Raw genomic sequence first — 19,388 nt, 5'->3', positions numbered from 1 at the left:
AGAATCAGGGATCAATGGTTCAATCAAATGTCGGGGTCATCATTTGATTGATGTCAAATCTTCGGGGCGTTTCAACCGCATCGAACTCTCCAGCGGCAGATTTGGAAGCCTCAGGGGCAAACGCACTGATCTCGATTGGCAGTTTGGTGCTTATTAGTGCATAGTGCAAGGCACGCCCAGCCGCTCTTGCCTTCAATCTCGGGGTAGCACGCGGTGCAGAACGCTAATTAAGGTCTAGCTACATAAGTAGCGAGGTACTGGGGTATGGCAGTACTTTGTACACCACTACGAAGTACCCATCCATCACCATGTCAAGTACATTGATGAAATTGAACCACCCCATGTAATTTGGGGAAGGAAGTCGCGGCTCAAGCTGCCAAAATGCATTACTCAATTGATTGAGTCTGGCGGTCACAGTGCTCCGTCTCTAGCGTTATCTCCTCGAAGGAAATACGAAGAAAAAATTCGACAACAATTCCAGACCCAGCCTGGAACCAGCCCGCCCAAATAAACAGAAGGAAACAAACAGTATCATCAATTTCAATAACCACTTCCTTCAAATTACTTCGTAGAAAGGAGTAAGTCTGTTCTGCAGAGGCCCGAGCTCGCTCCACTATACCTGTTCTAGTGCATGGACGAAGTACACTACATCACTAGCGTAGAGGGAACGAAACGTTTCAAACACCATCGCGCCGCATCATTGGCTACCACCAAAAATATTCAAGATTATCCTTGAATCCGTCAATAAACTTCCGCCCGATGTGCATCATGTCACTGGTGTGGATCTGTTCTATTGGGAATATCGGTTCTTGATTGGGGAAGAAGAGGTTTTCCTCCCTGGGAACAGGTTCCCAAACTAACTGGCGTTTCGGTAGAGGTTCGGTTGAACTTGGCTGAGAAACCAGCCAATCAGGGTTGTTTACCCACATGTTCTCCAAGAAATCGTTTTCTCTTTTCTGCCACAGAAAAAAAGGGCTCAAACATCGCTGGCACACCCACAAAAAAGTAGTCGTCCCCGGACTTGGGCCTTACTTCGTATACACTTTTTACGTTACCGCTTCCCAACATCCAATGGAGTCTTGCGGGGATAGCTCAGTTGGGAGAGCGTTAGACTGAAGAAATACTTCGGTTTCAAAGACATCTAAAGGTCGCCGGTTCAATCCCGGCTCACCGCAACATAGTTTTTCTTTTTTTTTTTTGGGGGGGGGGGGGGGGGGGGGGGGGGGTTTCTCTTCTCCCTTTTCTTCGCCCTCTGACGCCCCGGTCTGTTGCGCAAATCGCTGATGTTCACCTTTATTATCACTTCGAAGACACGTCTTGGGCTCCTCTTAAACATTCATGCAGGTCCCCAACGACTGTCTCTCTGGATCTGAGGAAGTGAGGGGCATCGTAATTCGTTAGAAATTCAATGTGATCGAGTCACCATATCAGTTTCGAGGGAACGAGTGAACGCGCTGAATTACTCAAGAGTTCAACCCGAAGGAAAACCCAGGCCGCTTCGGGTCTATACACTCAAGATAGAATAAACCAAACCATGCTAATTCCACAGAAACCGCAGTATTCGCCTTTCCGATTCCCTTTCCTTACACCTTAAAAAAAACTTGTAAATCAAGAAGTAACACCCACCCCCGAATAAACCAGGAAAAGAAAAGACTTGACAAATCAAGGTCGATACTCGACCACAAACCGACGCTCAACCTGCTGGAGCGTAGCTGAATCGCTCTCGCCCTCGAAATGGAGGCTAACCTTTCCATCGGCCGAGGTGCTCACAACTTCCGCTTTGTAAAACGTTGTGGTCTGCGGATACAAGGCGAGAACCACCTTCCTGGCCTCCCAGGCGGGGAGGGAGGCCGCCTGCGATTCGGGCGTGATGGGAATCATGTTGGACGCCGACGTGCGGAACTCTCGCTGTTTGCTGGACTCATCGGGCTCAATATCCATAACCTTGTAGCGGCGCGTTTTACCATCACCGATAACGGCGGCCACCTCACCGAGAATCCAATCGGGCTGCTCTCCGCCACTGACCTGTTTAGGTCGGAAGGCAACCTCGTCGCCCTTGTTGAACACTACCTTGGACTTAGCTTGGCTGGTTGTACCCGCACCAGTAGCGGCGGCCGAGGTGCTTCCGGGTCCCGAGGTTGGCTCTGCGCTGTCTGACTGAGGCGGAATGCTGTCCCGGTTGCTTGAACGGTCGGTTCCAAATCTCCGAGCAGAACCGCCCATGGGGCTTCTAACAGGAGACTCTCCAGAACCGTCAAAGTCGTAAAGTGAAGACGTGGCGGCGGCGTCCCTCTCCCTGGTATCGCGCTCTCGCTCACGATCCCGGTCCCGATCCCGGTCTCGGTCCCTATCCCTATCACGAGTAGGACGCGAAGATGCGGCAGATCGAGCAGTCGTGGCGGGACCGGAGCCCGCGTCCGTACCGCCCTGGTCCTTGTTGGCCTGGATGATGGCGCGGAGGACTCCAATCTTTTCGATAGAGGTGGCAATCTCATTTTTAATCGCCTCAGTACCCTTGACACCCTTGCGACAGTGCGTTTCCATCTTGGCGAGGAGGCTAGCCGGCGGCTCCTTTCCCTTCTTCCGGTAGGCGGCGGCCTCGGCATCGAGCTTGAGGAGCTCGTCGAGGTTGCGAGTGTCTTCGTTGATCTGCGCAAGGATCTCGGGAAGTTTGTCCTTTACCGAGTCCCACAGCGCAACTTCTTCGCCGTGGGTGCCTCCATTGTTACGGTTGAGGCCGCGGCCACTGCGATTACGTTGCGACATGGCACCCTTCTTCTTGGAGCTCGTCGTGTTGGGTTTAGAGCTCGGCGTACTGGGCTCGCTGCCAGTTGCAGACTGGGCGTCGGCGTCAGAAGTGCCGGCACGCCTCTCCTGAGAACGCTGCTAGGGGTCTCGGCGAGTGGGTGGCGCCACAAATTGGGGTGTGAAGGTACTCTTCAGCTTCTTGCGTTCCTTGTCAGCCATAATTGCCAGCTTCTACTCTGCTTCTGCCTGAAGAGAACACCTGATGGAGAGTTGGGATGATGAGGTATGACGGCTTTGGAACGTATAACGTAAGAAACTTGTGGTAGGAATAGAGGAGACGAAACTGAGAACACGAGACGATGGATGACGGATGTATCCTCGACAAGGAAATAAAAGAAAAACGAAAAGAGGCTTCAAATGTTGTAATGTTTTGGTCCATGCAGAAGATGAAACTGCAGCAAAAGACAAGATTGTTTTGATAGAAAGCAGGGGAGAGGTGGGACGAGAGGAAGTGCCTCCTGGAAGGGTAGAAATACAAGGGAAGCAGAGAAAACAGATCAGAAAGAAATTTGGAAGAGAAAGAAAACTGATTCCTTCTTACCTGCGATTTGAGAGAGTTCTTCCTACTTCTATTAACAGATAGGTAGAAGGCGAAGATCAAAAGGTGTGTAGGTATGATGTACGATGTACGATGTATGTGAGAAGAGGGAGAAGGTAAAGGCACCAAGGCAAAAAGAGAAGAAGGAAATGGATATAGATATGTGAGGGGTGCAGCTGCTGGATTAACCTCAAGTGCAGCAAAACTTGCAACTTAGGGTAGGAGCAAGTCCAAGTTATCTTCACATGCAGATGTGTAAAAAATGTCAACACAAGGATGGCGACTTCCTGGTCTTTTGATGACGATGACTGGTGGATGGATTTGAGGCCCAGTATCAACAATAAAGGATGACGGGGACTAAGGGATAAGCTCCAACTACGAGTATTCGATCAAATTGATTGTAATGAATGGTGAAGATATAAGTCGAATTTCCAGAAAGGTGTGTGGTCTTCTCATACCGTAGGGGCAAATGCTAAGGTGCTGTGGGTTTTGAAGGACTGAGGCAGGTCGTCTAGTGTTGAGGCTATTCACGGGCGGCGCGTGTCGGTACGTACCAATCCTATGGACGACGAAGTCTGTCTGGACTTTGGTAGATGCATCGCGGGGAAGCCAATCGGGGATAGCCTTAGCCGACACATCGGGCGATGAGGTGGTGCAGCTGCGAGCGGCTGTCGACCCATTTTAACCTTCATCTCGTTCTCGACCTCCTTTTTGGGGGTAAATCTGAAGCCAATGCAACAATTCATACAAGTCGATCGGCTACCGGGTACATTTATACGAAGTAAATGCTCAGAATGTTGGAAATGGAATTAACCGACCTCTGAGTGGATCGATTGATTGTTCCTTTAAGCTCCCTCAGTCCATAGTCTGCAGTTAGACCCCTACACCGACTCAATTGACTCCCAAGATGCTCCCCTCCCCCACCATTTTGCCCCTCCTCCCCATGCAGCATTGTTGTCTCTGAGCTCAAGAGCCTATTGTTCACCCCACCTGCCTCTTTCCATCATTGAACTGCCAAACGATCGAGTCGAGTCGAGTTCCATCGTCAGGTTCCCATGTTCCCAGGTGACCCCAATGCTTGCGCCTTCCCCCTAAGCCAAACTACCTTTCAATTTAGTTCCTCTTCCCTTCCCCCCTTTTTTTTCCTTTTTCTCTCTCCTAGCTTCCCCCTTCCACAAAATAAATACCCACTGGGGAATATAGTTTTAAAAGCCAAGTCTTGGTCCCGTTTCCTCTCTCCCGCCCCATCTCAAAATTACGTCAGACCAAGGATTCGATCTGGACCTGAAGCTCTGCTCAAGTCTTCTTTTGCCGCCTCTCCTTCACCTCCAACAATCACTTACTTTCTTTCCGACAGAGCAAATCACCCTTTCACTATGCAGGTCCCTTTGCTGAGGCTCCAATGTGGAGTTAACTCCTATGCCTGGGGCAAGAAGGGTCATGACTCTACTGCTGCCAAGTTCGCTGCTGCCACTCCTGCTGGCGACTTCTCCATCCAGTCAGATAAGCCCTACTCCGAGGTAAGTAAACTGCCTAAGAAGCTTAGGGTGGATATCTGGGATGTGAAGCTATTGATAGACTCCTCTGTGCTTGCAATTGCTGTTAGGCAGGGTCTGTCTTAGCATCATCTGCCTGATAGCTGTTTTCGCTGCCCTCTTATTTCACACCGCCAACTCACAGCCCCGCGTCTCTCTAGCTATGGATGGGCACCCACCCCTCCAACCCCTCCAAGGACCTGACCACTGGTCGTACTCTACTCGACCTCGTCCAGGACAACAAGGCCCTCCTTTCCGACGCCGTCACTGCTAAATACGGAGAGACGCTTCCTTTCCTCCTCAAGATTCTCTCCATCGATACTGCTCTTTCTATCCAAGCCCACCCCAACAAGAAGCTTGCCGAGGAGCTCCACGCCAGGGACCCCAAGAACTACCCCGATGACAACCACAAACCCGAGATGGCCATTGCCGTCACTCCCTTCGAGGGCCTCTGCGGTTTCCGACCCCTCGCCGAGATCGCCCACTTTCTCGAGACCGTTAGCCCCCTAAAGGCCCTTGTCGGTGCCGAGTTCGCCGACGAGTTCATTGCCAACGCCAAGGCTCAGGCTGAGGACGCCTCGGAAGAGGCCACCGCCAAGAGCAAGAAGATTCTCCAGAAGACATTTGGCAGCCTCATGGCCTCTTCGCAGTCCGACGTCGACGCCGAAACCGAGAAGCTCATCAAGCTTGCCGACTCTGAGGGCGCCAACTTTGCTGCTGGCGGCGTTCCTTCCATTTCTGGCGAGAAGATGGCTGCGCTTGTACGCCGCCTCTACGGCCAGTATGGCAACGACATTGGCCTCTTTGTCCAATTTTTCCTCAATTACGTCGAGCTCCAGCCCGGCGAGGCTCTCTTCCTCACCGCCGACGACATCCACGCCTACATCTCGGGCGACATTGTCGAATGCATGGCCTCCTCTGACAATGTCATTCGTGCTGGCTTCACGCCTAAATACAAGGACGTCAGCACTCTCGTCAGCACCCTCACTTATAACTTTGCCCCCATTGAGGAGCAGAAGATGAAGCCTACCGAGTACCCATACGCCACCCTCAACCGTACTGGCTACAGCTCCAGCTCGTCCGTGACCCTCTACGATCCTCCCATCGATGAGTTCGCCGTTATCCGCACCACTCTCAATGGTGACGGTGCCAAGGCCACCTTTGAGCCCATTCAGGGCCCTAGCGTTGTCATTTGCACCAAGGGCAAGGGCAAGATTTCTGTCGGCCCCAAGGTTGAAGATATGGAGGAGGGATATGTCTACTTCGTCGGTGCCACCGCCGAGCTTGTTCTCGAGTCTCGTGGCGGACCTGATGACGAGTTCGTTACGTTTAAGGCGTTCTGCGAGGTTGAGTAGGCTTTGATGAGAAGGGGGGATTTGATAAACGAATAATACATGAGAGCCTCAAAAGAATCAAGGTATGATACTTGAGAATTTGGGCATGAATGATGATAGATAATACATAAAAATTCAATTCCTTGTTAACAAGTCCACGGACAACACAGTCCCACCCTTTGCTTTGAATAGTTTCTGTCAAAACTTGAGCCCCGAAGTTCTAAATGAGTTAAATTCTTGAGCTTTCTTGGGCGAATACCCAAGCTTGCGTCGGAGGAACGATCTGACGTCAAGGATTCTCTTGGCTTTGAGTGGCTTCTAGATACCCGATGATGTTGGGACTCCAGCTACCTGATCGTCGAGGTGAGTGAAGGCCTACATCCCGAGCCAAACACAGTCAAATAGAATGCGAGCTCATAGAAAATGCAGCGGTGGAAAGGATGAGGCATTGAACCGAGTATTTGGCGCCGGAGAATACGATGTAATACAGAAAGAACCGGGCTTCGACGAGACGAGAGGGGATATCGAGGGCAGAATGTGTGTCATAGGATATTTGAATGGTCCATTCCAGACTAGAAGTAACAAAAGTGGGTGAGAATCTAGAAAGCCTTGAAGAATGCGGGAATCATGAAGTAAAAATCATCGGACTTGCTTTTTATCCCTCATCTTCAGACCGGACTAAATATCGAAGGAATCCCTGATCAACCAAGCTACATTGAACAAAAACTACAAGCACATCAGACAGCCGCGTTTTTGGGAAGTAAAACACATTCTACTCCTCGTCTTCCTCAACATCAACATTCATAGGTTCCGCTCCCCCCTCACTCGACTGCTCCCCCTGCTCCACCTGCTCCCTCGGCTCCCTCCTCTCCCGCTTCTTCGGCGTCCTCACTCCCCAATCCGACTTCTTCTTCTTCTCCGCATCCGCGTCCACACCAAGATCCGTCATGCTAAACTCCGGAAGTGCACGCTGCCGCCTACGCAACGAACCAACGGTAGATCCGAGGTTCGCCCTCTTGAGCTCCCGTTCCCTCAGGCGATTCTCCTCGTTCTCGCTCAGCATCGTGCCCTCGATGCACAGATAGCTGTGATCGCCGCTAAGACCGACGTCGTAGTTCTTGATGCGGAAGCGGAGGTTGCCGTTGATCTTGTTACCGGCCTCGTCGACCCAGTGGCCTAGGACGGTGGCGCTCGGGTGCTCCTCGCCGCCGTCACCGTCGCCGTTCATGTCCATGTTAACGTCGCCGTCGTCTTCGGGCGCCGCGACCCAGTACCACTTGGGAGGGAGACGCTTCGCCTCGATGCTGGCGTTGAACTTGCCCCAGCAGACTACTCCCACGTGGCCTTGGTTCTGGAGGATGAGCTCTCCTTCCATCCAGGCGCCTCGCTTGGGCATGAAGAGCTCGAGGTCCGCGATGAGCCAGCAGTAGCCCACACCGTATTCGTTGACGCTGAGGAGTTTGACGGACTCTTCGTCTGTCGTGGCGGCGCCTTCTCGGGTGGGCTTGTCATTAAGGGAGACATTTTTGAAGCTTAGAAGGACTCCGCCAATCTCGCCGTCATATCGGTGAAGCTTGGGGGTGAGGTGTTGTTCGATGGCGGCCGTGATGGGCTGGTCCCATCCTCGAGGCCACAGAGGTATCCATCTCGCGACTTCCTGGTTGATAACGGGAGGAGGCCCGGAAGGCTCAGAGTCCGCATCGGCAGACGCGTAGGTCTTGGTGAATGAGGCAGTCTCTGCACGGGCATCAGCCTGCACCGACGGCGTCGAAAATCGGTGAGCTGTGGTGGACGCGGCAGCCTTGGGCGATTCGGGGGGCGGAGTGGCTTGGATTTCGAGAGACTTGTCCTTGCGCCTTCGCTTCTTTTCGGGGGTGGTGGTGGGTAATCTAGGCATTGAGGATACGTCGGCCCCGTTCTGGGCCGCTGGTGGTGCTTGGGAGCCTAGGTCAACTGAAGCTTCCCTCTTTGCGTTGAGAGTATCCTCATCTGCATCGGCGTCTCGATCCTTCTTCTTCTTCTTTTTGTCCTTCTTCTCCTTTTTCGTCTTCTTCTCGTCAGCATCGGCGACATCGGCATCGTCGTGTTTCTTCTTCTTCTTCTTATCCTTCTTTTCCTTTTTGACCTTTGTGGAGGACTCGTCTTCTACGTGACCCGTGCTAGCGCCATTTGTCGCCCCGAGCTCCTCTTCGGTATCTCGCTTCTTTTTCTTCTTCGACTTCTTCTTGTCTTGGGTATCCGGGGGCGGGGTGAGAGAGACCTCGATGGGATCTAGGATTGATTGCTGCGACGCGGATATGCCAGCAGCAGCGGCCTTTTTGGCTTTGTCCTTCTTGGCCTTGGCGCCATCTTCCGCTTTGGAGCCTTGGCTCTTGCCGTTGGCGGCTAGGGGGGGAGAGGGAGGTGCAGACTCAACGTCTGATGTTATTATCTCGGCAGATAGCGGGGTCTTCTTCTGCTTCTTTTGTCTCCTCTTTGCAGCCGCCTCTGGATCCTCGCTCTGCCGGCGCTTTTTGGAAGGTTTAGTGTCGGTGGCACCCATGCTGCGCAGGTAGTTTGGAGGAGAGTGGTCGGATGTATGTGTTCGTGTGTCAAAGGTAGGCCAATTGAACAATTGGAAAGAGGCGTTTTAATTTGAGTGTTGTTTATTCCTCCTGCTTGAATTTGGGGAGGCCTTGCTGTTGGAGTGTCTAGGTTTAATGAAACCTATAGTGAAGGCATCGGAAGAAGGCAGAAAAAAAGAGAGGGCAGGAAGAGTCGACAAAAAAAAAAAAAAAAATCTCAGGGTCACCGTGGGGCAGGTGCAAGGCGCCGGAAGTGGGTCCATTGAGCTCTCGGGAAAGTGAATTCTGATTGGCTGAAAGTCGTACAGTGCAGCGAACTTAGCCTCTAATTTTTGGGAATTGAAGAGGAAGGCACGAACAAGTAGGCTGAACCTCGCCTTCTTCAACATCTCTCGACCCAACTTATCTCCCACCCCCTCCCGACTTCCTTGTTTATAGTCTTCTGCTCTGCCTTTTTACCCTCAAGCCAGCACACATCCGCCATGTCGGTGCTTATAGAGACGAGTTCAGGCGATGTGGTAATTGACTTACTAGTGGATTACGCTCCAAAGCTCTGCGAAAACTTTCTGAAGCTCTGCAAGATCAAGTACTACAACTTCTCACCGATCCATTCGATTCAAAAGAACTTTTCCTTCCAGACCGGCGATCCTCTCGGCCCTCTATCATCCGAGTCTGATGGCGGCACGTCTATATGGGGCCTCGTCTCCGGCGACAAGTCCAAAAAGTCGTTTCCCGCTTTCTTCCATCCAAAACTAAAACATGCCGAGAGAGGGACCGTCAGCATGGCCACGGTTCCGTTGCCGTCTGATCCAGACACAAGAGTTGCCGCGTCCCAGTTCATCGTCACTCTCGGCGACGATACCGATTACCTAGATGGCAAGGCAGCCATCTTTGGCAAAGTGGTGGAAGGATTTGATGTTTTGGACAAGATCAACAGCGCGATCACCGATGAGCGAGGACACCCACTTGTCGACATCCGGATCAACCACACGATCATTCTCGACGACCCTTACCCCGACCCGTCTGGCCTACGCGAACCCAGTAGCTCCCCACAACCCACGAAAGCACAGCTTGCGACTGTTCGGATAGCTGATGAAGCCGCCCTTCGCGAGCAGGAAGGGCTAGGAGAGGAAGAGGTTGAGCGGCGCCGACGAGAACAAGATGCTAGAGCAAATGCCCTGACGCTTGAATTGATGGGCGATCTACCATTTGCCGAAGTCAAGCCTCCAGAGAACGTGCTCTTTGTGTGCAAACTAAACCCCGTTACGACCGACGAGGATCTCGAGCTTATCTTCGGCCGTTTTGGCAAGATTCTTAGCTGTGAGGTAATTAGGGATAGGAAGACGGGCGATAGTTTACAATATGCCTTCATCGAGTACGAGGATAAGAGTGCATGCGAAGGCGCCTATTCGAAAATGCAAGACGTCTTGATCGATGACCGCCGAATCCACGTCGACTTTTCTCAAAGTGTTAGCAAGCTCAGCGAGGCCTGGAGAAACGATGAAACGCAGAAGCGGAAGGCGAGAGCATCGCGGGGTGGTTACGGTGGTGCAGCAGAGCTGGAAAAGAGGAGGCAGTACCGAGACGAATACGATGAAGATGTTAGCGGCAAGTATGGCATGGTATACGGCCAGGAAGAAATGAAGCGCCGCCATGATCGGGGAGCCCAACGGCCCCGGGGGGATGGTGACAGGGAGTCGCAACCTCGAGATAATCGGCCGCCCCATAGAAGAAGAAGCAGAAGTCGGAGTCCGTATCACCGGTCGGATGACCGCTATTCCGGCTCGAAGCACCGTGATCGTGGTCGCGGTGCTGATGACAGGCGGCATCACCGCAGCGATAGGGACCGCGAAAGAGATCACCGACCTCGAGACGATCGTAGGCGAGATCGAGATTATTACGATGGACGGGATAAGCGCTAATCGTGATGTCTGCCTAATTCTTATTTCTATATTCACATCCGCCTCATTATCAAGTTGGGCCTGCAACATTTTCCTTGCTATTGGGATCTGGATCCGGATCCTGTCACGCCGCCGTTCGATACACTGACATTCCCAGGATCAATACTCGGGTCAACGCTAGACTCAGAGCTTGGCTATCAGTGGCAGTAATTCAAGCTAATATGCTGCCTTTGTGGGTAGACAAGGATACACTGGCCCGTCACATGGAAGAATGTCCTGCTGTTCTCATGAGCATCGTGAGCTGTCATTATTTTTCGGTCCTGCCTTGACCAGTCGTACTTGGGACCATTGAGTGGATATTCGGCATCAGACATCCGTGGTCACACTTTCGACTTTCGTGACCGTTGCTACACTACATCCTGGGTGTTATTTCTTTCATGCGCCGAAATCTCGAGATAGTCAATAAATGACAGCGTCCCCCGGTTTCAGACATGCTTCGTGTTGCTCTTCGGAAGGTATGACACATGCAGCGCCTGGCACAAGAAGCATCTAGTATGCTTGGCGCCGCTACTGAGCACGACTTCGAGGAAACACAGAAACGACCTAAATTGGGCAGGTTAAGGCAGGGTCCTATCATGAATCCCACCCACCGATGGCACTGGCCTTTCTTCCCAGGCAGAGATGAAAGACAATTTTTTACTAATGATAGAGCGACAGGAAGACAGCAATAGACTGAGGATGATCCTTCCATCGGACACTGTTATTGGAGCCGCGGAAGCCAGCAGCTTGTCTTTGCCCACTCGCCTTCGAGGCTGCACCTCACCTTTCGTATCTTTCGGGACAACCATCTTGATCAACTCTGCCCCCGCCTCCGAACGATGAAGAGGCTAAAGCCAGGAGGATGTCGTGGCGTTACCATCCATCATCTTCGGAGAGATAGCTGTCATTTCTCATATCTCGCCGGATACCGAACTCGTTCTCCCTGCCCAATGTCGGACCTACGTTGCATCTCGAGACCGTCAGGATTCTCCGCATCAGAGAAACAAGGGGGGAGTCTGATGAATCCCTTCATCCTCACGTCAACCCTTGAAACAGTGGCAACATTACTCGTATTCCTCTTCCCTACATTGGCTTGCGTCCCGGGTTTCCCCCTCCTCCACCCACCCACCTTTTTCGCTCTACGCCTTCTTTTCTCCCCTCTCATCTTCTTCTAAAATCAGCCACCATACTGCAAGGGCCCTCGTGTACTACCGCCTCTGCCCCAGCCCCAGCACCTACACCTCGTGAATGACGCCGTATCAAGTCTTTGGCGTATATCCCGTTCCAATTGACGGGGTTGACATATCCGTCGATCACTCCCTGAGGGTCCGCAATGCTGAACACCCCCATCTCTCTACAAACGTGTCAGACGTCCACTTGATGCTATTAACCCCACATTCGGATGCCTGCTCCCGGCCATCGACACCAATACACCACGAGAATACAGAGGTCAGCCGTCTTTTTAAGACCGCCCATGCGGGGCTGTGCGGCGTGGTGTGGAAGGCTTGACTTGCTCTCTGGTTTGTCAATCGCCCCATCCCTGTCACTTCTAGATTTATATCCTATCGCCCTGTTTCACAGGTCGTGTAATGATGGACTCTGTTTTCATTCGACCCATTGGTCGGCATCACCAAGGCTCAAGGCGAACTCCTCCTTTTTTTTTCCGTTGACCCGTACTTCGTTGGGCTTCTTCTGTCAAGCTTCGGTATGGAGCTGGTGGGAGATGAGAGATATATGGACACCACTGTAATGGGCAGGAATTGCAACTCGAGCCTGCGCGGGCTGTCGTTCGACAGAAACCCTTCTGAATTGGAACGAATTCTATCAAGCCTTCGTCTGAGCGAGCGTGCCCCTTCAAATACGAATAAGGAGCTCGATCAAAACGGCTACATCTCTGGGCGTCTCACCTTGCCAAACTCCTCCGGATGGACACGGGCCAGCAGATGGACCATACGCCCCAGCCAAAGGACCGTACATGTTTTCATCACGAGGCTACCAGGTCGGAAACTTATCACTTTAGTCTCCTGCAACTGTACTTTTTTCCTACACTCCTTTTTAAACAGATCTCCAACCTCGCCCGTTTCTGGGCCATGATCCTACCGGAGATAGTCATCTAGCCTAACTCACCAAGTAATAAATCACAATAAGATCGAGCCCCATCCGTCAATCCCCAACGGCCGCACGCTGTTCCTCGCCATCTCTTGATTAGATGCTACGTTTTCCTCTGTTAGGCCGGTCCAATCGCAGAGTCAGATATGGTATCACGACTACGGGTACCGGCATCTGCCTTTGGTCTTCTTTTCTCTACTTTCCTCACACTCTTTCTTCTTTCTTCCACTAACGCATTCTCTCCTCCGGTTCCCCCTCTCCAGGGCTGTCGCGCTGTCGTACGGGCAGCTGGCCAAAAGTACGATATGTGCCACGTGAAGTAGCATATGGAAGCTTTTCTTGCGTCTCCCCGGGGGCTTGGCCTAGCCCTTGCGTCGGGAAATGCCATTATCAAATAGAGCCAGAGAAGCATCGCTCATGTCGCACGCCGTGAGGTTGGGCGTGGGTTTGCGATGTTGGCGGTCAAATACGAAAAGCTGAGCTGGGAGAGTGGTTACATTTGGGAGCATTGTGGATGTCTTGCATGTGCTCGGATCTGGGGTTCTTTTTTAACCTCCCGTGGACAGAGGACAAATCCATCTTGTCGAAAAGAAGAAGAAGAAGAAGTTTACTGTTTTATCTCACGAAAATGATGACGGTTGGAGTCGGTTATGCGTGTATCAGTTGGAGCGGAGAACGAGAAGAGTTCAACGAGATTGTAGCAGCCGAGTTGTGTGTTAACTCCAAAGTCGGACCTAACTACCCCTTGGCCAGTGCGGTGAGGTATTCTGCCGTTTTGACCTTTTGCAAAGACGAATACCTTCTACTCTCGAGATGAAGTTGACGGAAGGTTGCCTCATAAGACGTCATGAGTGGGCAAAGCTACGGTCCTTCCTAGCACGACCGAAGCCATGGAATTTTTGTTACGAATCTCATCTGCGAAACGGATTTTCACAGGCTTACATCCCAGATCTAGGTTTACACCCAGATCTAAAAAGAAAACCCTAGACTACTTGGGTGTCTCGGAGATGGGGGAGGAGCAAGCGGTGTCCGGGGCGGATTCGGGAATTCTGCATGCTCTCTCAAGCCCGCGGCTATGCTGCCCTGCGTGAAATCGATCCTATTCCCTAGCGTTGGGACAAAGGGGTGTAGAGAAGAAAACAAAAAAAAGGAAAAGGGGGGGTTCCTAGGGGTACGATGTCCGTTCCGGAGAAGCGGGCGCAGGGTCAAGTACCCAATTCCCCTGACAGCCGTCTCAAATCTTGTCCAGACCAGGATCGTCATTCAACCTATTTTGTCCGTCACCATTTGGCCGGGCCAGCATTGTCAATGGAGGACCGGTTTGGTTCAGACGAGAGTTGGCCAAGTAAGCAAGCCACTCGCAGATGGATGGAAGCTGCTAGAGTCGCACAACCTGATGGCTTTCCCGTATAAGGAGGCATGCTGCACGCTGGCGTGCTCCACGGACTGCACGCAACGGTATTGACAACGGCTGGATAAGCCAGTACGATCAATCACCATAAGGTTTGGAATGATTGCAAGGGGATGCTACTTGCATAATGGCTTTTGCTTTCTTCGCCCTCTGTGGCATTCAACTGGTCGACGTTTTCCGCCAACGCATTCGTGTCAAAAGATTAGGATTCGTGGCTTGATTGCGGTAAACGGATTGATCTTCTCTCTCGCGGGCAACCCCCGATGCGTATTCCTCCTTCGTACCTAGACGAGATGGCGCTTCCTCGCCCTCCCAACGGCTTTCTAGTGCCGGGTTGGAGCCCAAGTGGTGGTGGCGCTGAAGGTCGCAGTGGATGGATAAGATGATTCTGGGTCTCGACCTAGGCGAACAGCTCAAATCTCGAAACACCATATCCTTCCCTGCCTTCAGTTCGGACAGGGTCCATGGTGTGGTGCAGTTCGTGTAACGCCAGCTCGGCTCTTACAGCCCCTCGTTTCTCGCCTCCTGAGAATCGATCCAGTGTTTTCTGGATTGCCCAGTGCTGACCCATGTCAAAGCCCAGGGCGAGGATACCCCCGTTTCCTCCTTCTTTGTATTTTCTCTTGTCTGTTTCTTCAGTGCTCTTTCTTCAGTGCCTTCTCTTCATCCTGCGTGATGATCTACCGCCGCTGCAAGGGGGTTTATTTTTTTTTTTCCCCCTCCTCTTCTCCCCCACGTCTTTTCCCTTTTCTGTACACCTACTACTACCTATTACCTAGGTTGCTATCGGGGATAATCGTCTGTATTTTTGTTTGTTTTTGATTGAGGCCCGTTTTCTGGTGTAGGTTGTACGTGGACCGGGCGCTGGTTGGATGATGAAAAAGTTCTTGCATGTTTGCTAGTTTATCTGCTTCGGCATACAGTGACGCCGTAGTATTCCATTTCTGACTTCAATTTCTCATCCTTGGAGCATGACCTCGCACGTCTCTCTCTGTCTACTCGGCCAACGCCGAGAAGAAGATCAAGCTGTCGCAGAGCACCTGTCACGTATTGCCGGGTCTAACAAGGGTGACGATTCACCTGTGTCATATCACTTGCTGCCAGTGAGTTGGGGGTTGCGAGGTTGGGCGAACCTGGCTCGAGATGAATGCGTTTGCAAGTGGTGCTTCTCTGGCCGGCGGTCTTCTTTTTATCATTCACTCTGGAGGTACACATTTCATTTCCCACCCTCAAGTCTGTCCTCTACGAAGTAGTGGGAGGGTAAGAAGTAGAATTTGGCGGGGTGAACCTCTCATGGCATCTGCATGTTATTGATGTTTCCCTTCCTTTCGTCCAACGACCGGTTAGGACTTGCCCTCTCCTGGTGCTGTAGGTGTACAGAAGTTGCACAGACCCCGAAGTTCAAGGGTGGCATCGCGCATATTAGCAAATATTGGCGAGCTTTTTCTTGCTTGTCTGGAGGAGTCTCTTCTGTCCGGTCTCGACTTGTCCCCGATTGTGGCCACCCTCCTCCTCATTCCCGTGCTGGATCCGACCTTTTCAACGGTCCGGTTTTCCTTTACAGCCTCATCATGTATGCTCTTCCTATGATCAGGGCCGTTGACCCACGTGTTGTATACAGGATATTGAACCCTGGGAGGGGGTGGATGGATAACCGTAGATGACGGGAAGCTTGGATATCCGCGCCCTCTGATGGGCTTTTCTAATACCCCCCGCCCCTTACTCGTCAACTGGTGGTTGATCAGTCTCTCTATCCGAGAGCTCGTACCTGCAACTGGCGGTCTCTGCCATACTCCTCCTCTGTTTAGGTCTACAAGTAGTAGGACCGTGAATGAGTCTACTGGGGTTTGCATACAGCCGCTAACCCTGCTTGTAATCCTGGGCCTGATGATTGCCAATCTTGCATACGTCGTGGGGAGGTAGTATTCCAACGGGCCCTTGTCATCGTGAATAACCGCAGACCCCTTGCGCTAGTCCTCGTGTGCCGTCTTGTTTGCGCTTGTGGCCCGCAATGGGCTTTTCTTTTAATTTTTCTTTCTTCCAGATGCTCGTTTTCTCGTTTGACAGCGGGACTGAAAGCTGTAGTTGGCTGAATGGGGAAGGATGCTTTCCTCCTTGCTCCCCTCCCGCCTCGTACCGGCCACCCATAACCCAGCATGGTATGGAGAACTAACGATCCTATCGATCTTTTCCATGGTTCGCTTCATGCGGTAGCCGTTGTGAAGGGCCGGATAAGTAATAGTGGCGGACCGGCTATGGCGCCAACCGAGACAAGCGACCCTTCGTGAATAGCCCAGTAACGGGACTGAGCCTTGGCTACGACGAGGCATAGTACAATAGCTCCGAGGGAAGTAACTAGCCGGTGCTGGTGCCGGCTCTCTGTCTCTGTTCAGGTGGTGTTGGTGATTTGAATTAGACATGTTGATCCTTTGGACCTCCATGAGTACATGAGCGCAAACAAGCACGACGCCTCCTCATCTTCTGTATTCCTCGACCGGTCTTCTGAGCCTATTCGCAAACCCAGGGACATGGGGTGAGAAAGGGTAGCCACCTCATCTTCATTCTAAGTAGGATGCGCGAAGAAGCAATCACGTCCACGTCTGCCACTCCCAAGGATTGCCGCAATCACAACCTGGGCTGGGCCAGGTCTCCGAGCTCCCAGAATGTTCTGTTGCAGGATTTGCCCGTATCCCAAAGTTGGGATGGTCACAGAGCAGATACGTTTGCTACTACACTGCGCGCGTCACGGGCGTTAAGGTGTAGAGAACTTGGCCACCAGTGGCTGCCTGTGATTACCAGAGTCCCTAACAGCAAGCCGGCTAAGGTCCGCGCCGATTTTGGGGAATCAAGATGTGGGATTCCACCGATTCTACCGCCATTGATCAAACATTTCGGGGCTGGTGACACACCCGCCCTCTTACCAAGTCCATATGCAGCACACTCCCTGTACCCCTTTACACACTCTCATTGATGTTTCTCGGTGCTCCCTCACTCAAGGATGATTTGTAGCCTCACGCCCTCCTACGGGTCTGCTACTTCACGTCTATCTGTTTGTAGATTTCTAGTGCTGTGCCAATATATTGGATAAGGGCAATAATCCGGGTTCCCAAGTGATGCTACTCACAGCACAATCGGGGAAGCACAGAAAATTACCAACGACGTGAGGGAACAACTCATTTGGAAGCAACAACGCGCCGCCATAGACTCATGGCTAACTAGCAAGTATGTGGGAAAGAAAAGAGGAAAAGGGGGGGGGGGGGGGGGGGGGGGGAGGGCATAGAAAAATGTCATTTTTGTGTTTCCTGTACTGATGCAAGTGGCCGCCGCCTAGCGCACCCGTTTGGCAGCGAGAGTTACATAACACATGCGCAAAGAGAGAGGAATAAGGAGACCCAGGGACAGAGTGGAGAACCAAACGATACGAAGGCATCGATGATATGGCGAGAGGTGCTAGTAGTCGGATATGCGGATATGACAAGTGGCCATGAAGCCGAGCCTCTAAGTCTCAGGGCGAACACCTGTGACAGTACGATGTGAAAGTTTCACAGAGGACAGGGCAGCGCCCTTTTTTTGTTTTAATTTTTTATCCTCTTTTTTTGTCCCCCAAGTGGATTCACATGGCTGAAGCGAACTACGAGTGCTGGTTCATCAAGCCTTGGACTGGGGAGCAGGGGACTGAGAGGATTTGGAAGGGTGATACAATCATTGTATCTTGGGGGCGTGTGCGATGTGAGAGAAGGTCCCCATACCACAACATTGAGGGCCTAAGCGAGGCGTGTGAGATGCGAGGAGTTGCTCTAATGGGGCCTGGACCCGTGGAAGCAGTTTCGAGCAAACAGCTGCTCGTCGATATTGCTCCCAGGAGAGAGAGTGGACGGCCAGAGTGCGAGCAGATATCGAAAAATTGGCCGCCGTTTACAGTATTGCGAGGCTCAAAGCGTTCGCGATATCTGATGGCACCCTCGTTCTGACTACTTCGAAGGTCGTACAGGAACAGTACAACAACGTGAAAGCTACCAGTGCTTTACATGTCTTCCTCTTCAATATGGCTATCCCCCTCCCATCCAAGATCTCTCATTTATTCTCTTCTCGCTTCTCCCTCTACTTCCCCTTCAACCTGTAGCAACTCTTCTGAGTACCGGCTCTCTTCTTCTTCTTCAGCAACAGCAAAGTTCCGCCCAGCTACGGTGGAAGGCAGATGCTGGCCTGACTTACACCTGGGGACGAAGGGCAATCACTCATCTTCTGTGAGACCAAACACTACACGGGAGGTCAGCAACGAAGGTCTTATGGCGAGGCCCTTTCGTCTCTAAATTATCGCCCACCCTTTCTGTTTATCTCTCTACAGACCAATTAGAGGTATTGGGGGACTCTCAACTTACCCGGCCCCGCAAGTCCCAGTTGAGGGAAAAAATATGCAAGAGTCTGACGAATGGTTGTGAAATAGGGACGGCCCCATTCATAGCGATTCGGGATAGACTTGATGACACCGCGAGTCTCGGCAAGCCATACGCCCCGTCCCAGATCATACACGAGAAGAGAATCAGAATTCCACCTCGAGTCAAGGGACCAGAACGCCAGGGACGTGGCACTCCCGGAAGCCAGACAGCAGGGAAATAGAAAAGTTCCAGGGGAATCGACCCAGGTCCCGACGGACGGCAACATACGGGACGCAACCCTCCCATCCCATCTCTCTTTCATCCCGCTTCCTTGCACTTCCCCTCCGCCCAACGCATCAGCTTTCATTGCCAAACCCAATCCCTGTCCCGGAAAAGATACGGTCAGCAGAAAGTAGGAAAGTCTCAAACATACGCTACTACGCGCTGTATCAGCTCTTCTCAGCTCCACGTTTCTCTGGGGCTCACTCCTCCCCACGTCCCATAGCTTGTTGTGGAGATCACTGAGTCGGGCAGCGTTTGCAGCAACAGCACGACACGACACACGCCCTCTCCACTTTCTGAGATATGCCGGGCTATTCTTGTAAGATCCAAACTTCATCTCCCGCCTCTTATCCCTGCCATTGGCCAGCGAGGTCTTACGTCCAGCCTGTTGTTTTTATTTGGGCTCGTGTAAGTAAGGACAGGCAAGGAAAAGTCATTGACACGTACGGAGCAAGCACTAGACAAGCCCACCCCCTAAGAGCTTCGCC

General features: G+C 52.0%; 2 protein-coding genes and 2 pseudogenes across 2 annotated transcripts; 2 read left to right on the top strand and 2 right to left on the bottom strand.

Moving 5' to 3' along the window:
- Positions 1 to 1,662: 1,662 nt before the first annotated feature.
- Positions 1,663 to 3,945, bottom strand: SAPIO_CDS2684 (uncharacterized protein; the record flags this gene model as incomplete). The annotated part of the gene is made up of 2 exons (XM_016785641.1): positions 1,663 to 2,883; positions 3,901 to 3,945. 2 exons carry the CDS (start codon positions 3,943 to 3,945, stop codon positions 1,663 to 1,665), a joined length of 1,266 nt encoding a protein of 421 aa, XP_016645017.1.
- Positions 3,946 to 4,722: 777 nt separating this feature from the next.
- SAPIO_CDS2683 (Mannose-6-phosphate isomerase) lies at positions 4,723 to 6,236 on the top strand (the record flags this gene model as incomplete). The annotated part of the gene is made up of 2 exons (XM_016785640.1): positions 4,723 to 4,866; positions 5,043 to 6,236. 2 exons carry the CDS (start codon positions 4,723 to 4,725, stop codon positions 6,234 to 6,236), a joined length of 1,338 nt encoding a protein of 445 aa, XP_016645016.1.
- A 751-nt stretch (positions 6,237 to 6,987) lies between these two features.
- Positions 6,988 to 8,757, bottom strand: SAPIO_CDS2682 (annotated as a pseudogene; the record flags this gene model as incomplete).
- A 504-nt stretch (positions 8,758 to 9,261) lies between these two features.
- SAPIO_CDS2681 lies at positions 9,262 to 10,701 on the top strand (annotated as a pseudogene; the record flags this gene model as incomplete).
- Positions 10,702 to 19,388: the final 8,687 nt, after the last annotated feature.

The sequence above is a fragment of the Scedosporium apiospermum genome (assembly GCF_000732125.1).
Source record: "Scedosporium apiospermum strain IHEM 14462 chromosome Unknown SEQ_SAPIO_0086, whole genome shotgun sequence".
NCBI classification, from domain to species: Eukaryota; Fungi; Ascomycota; class Sordariomycetes; order Microascales; family Microascaceae; genus Scedosporium; species Scedosporium apiospermum.
This window is presented reverse-complemented; position numbering and strand designations above follow the sequence as displayed.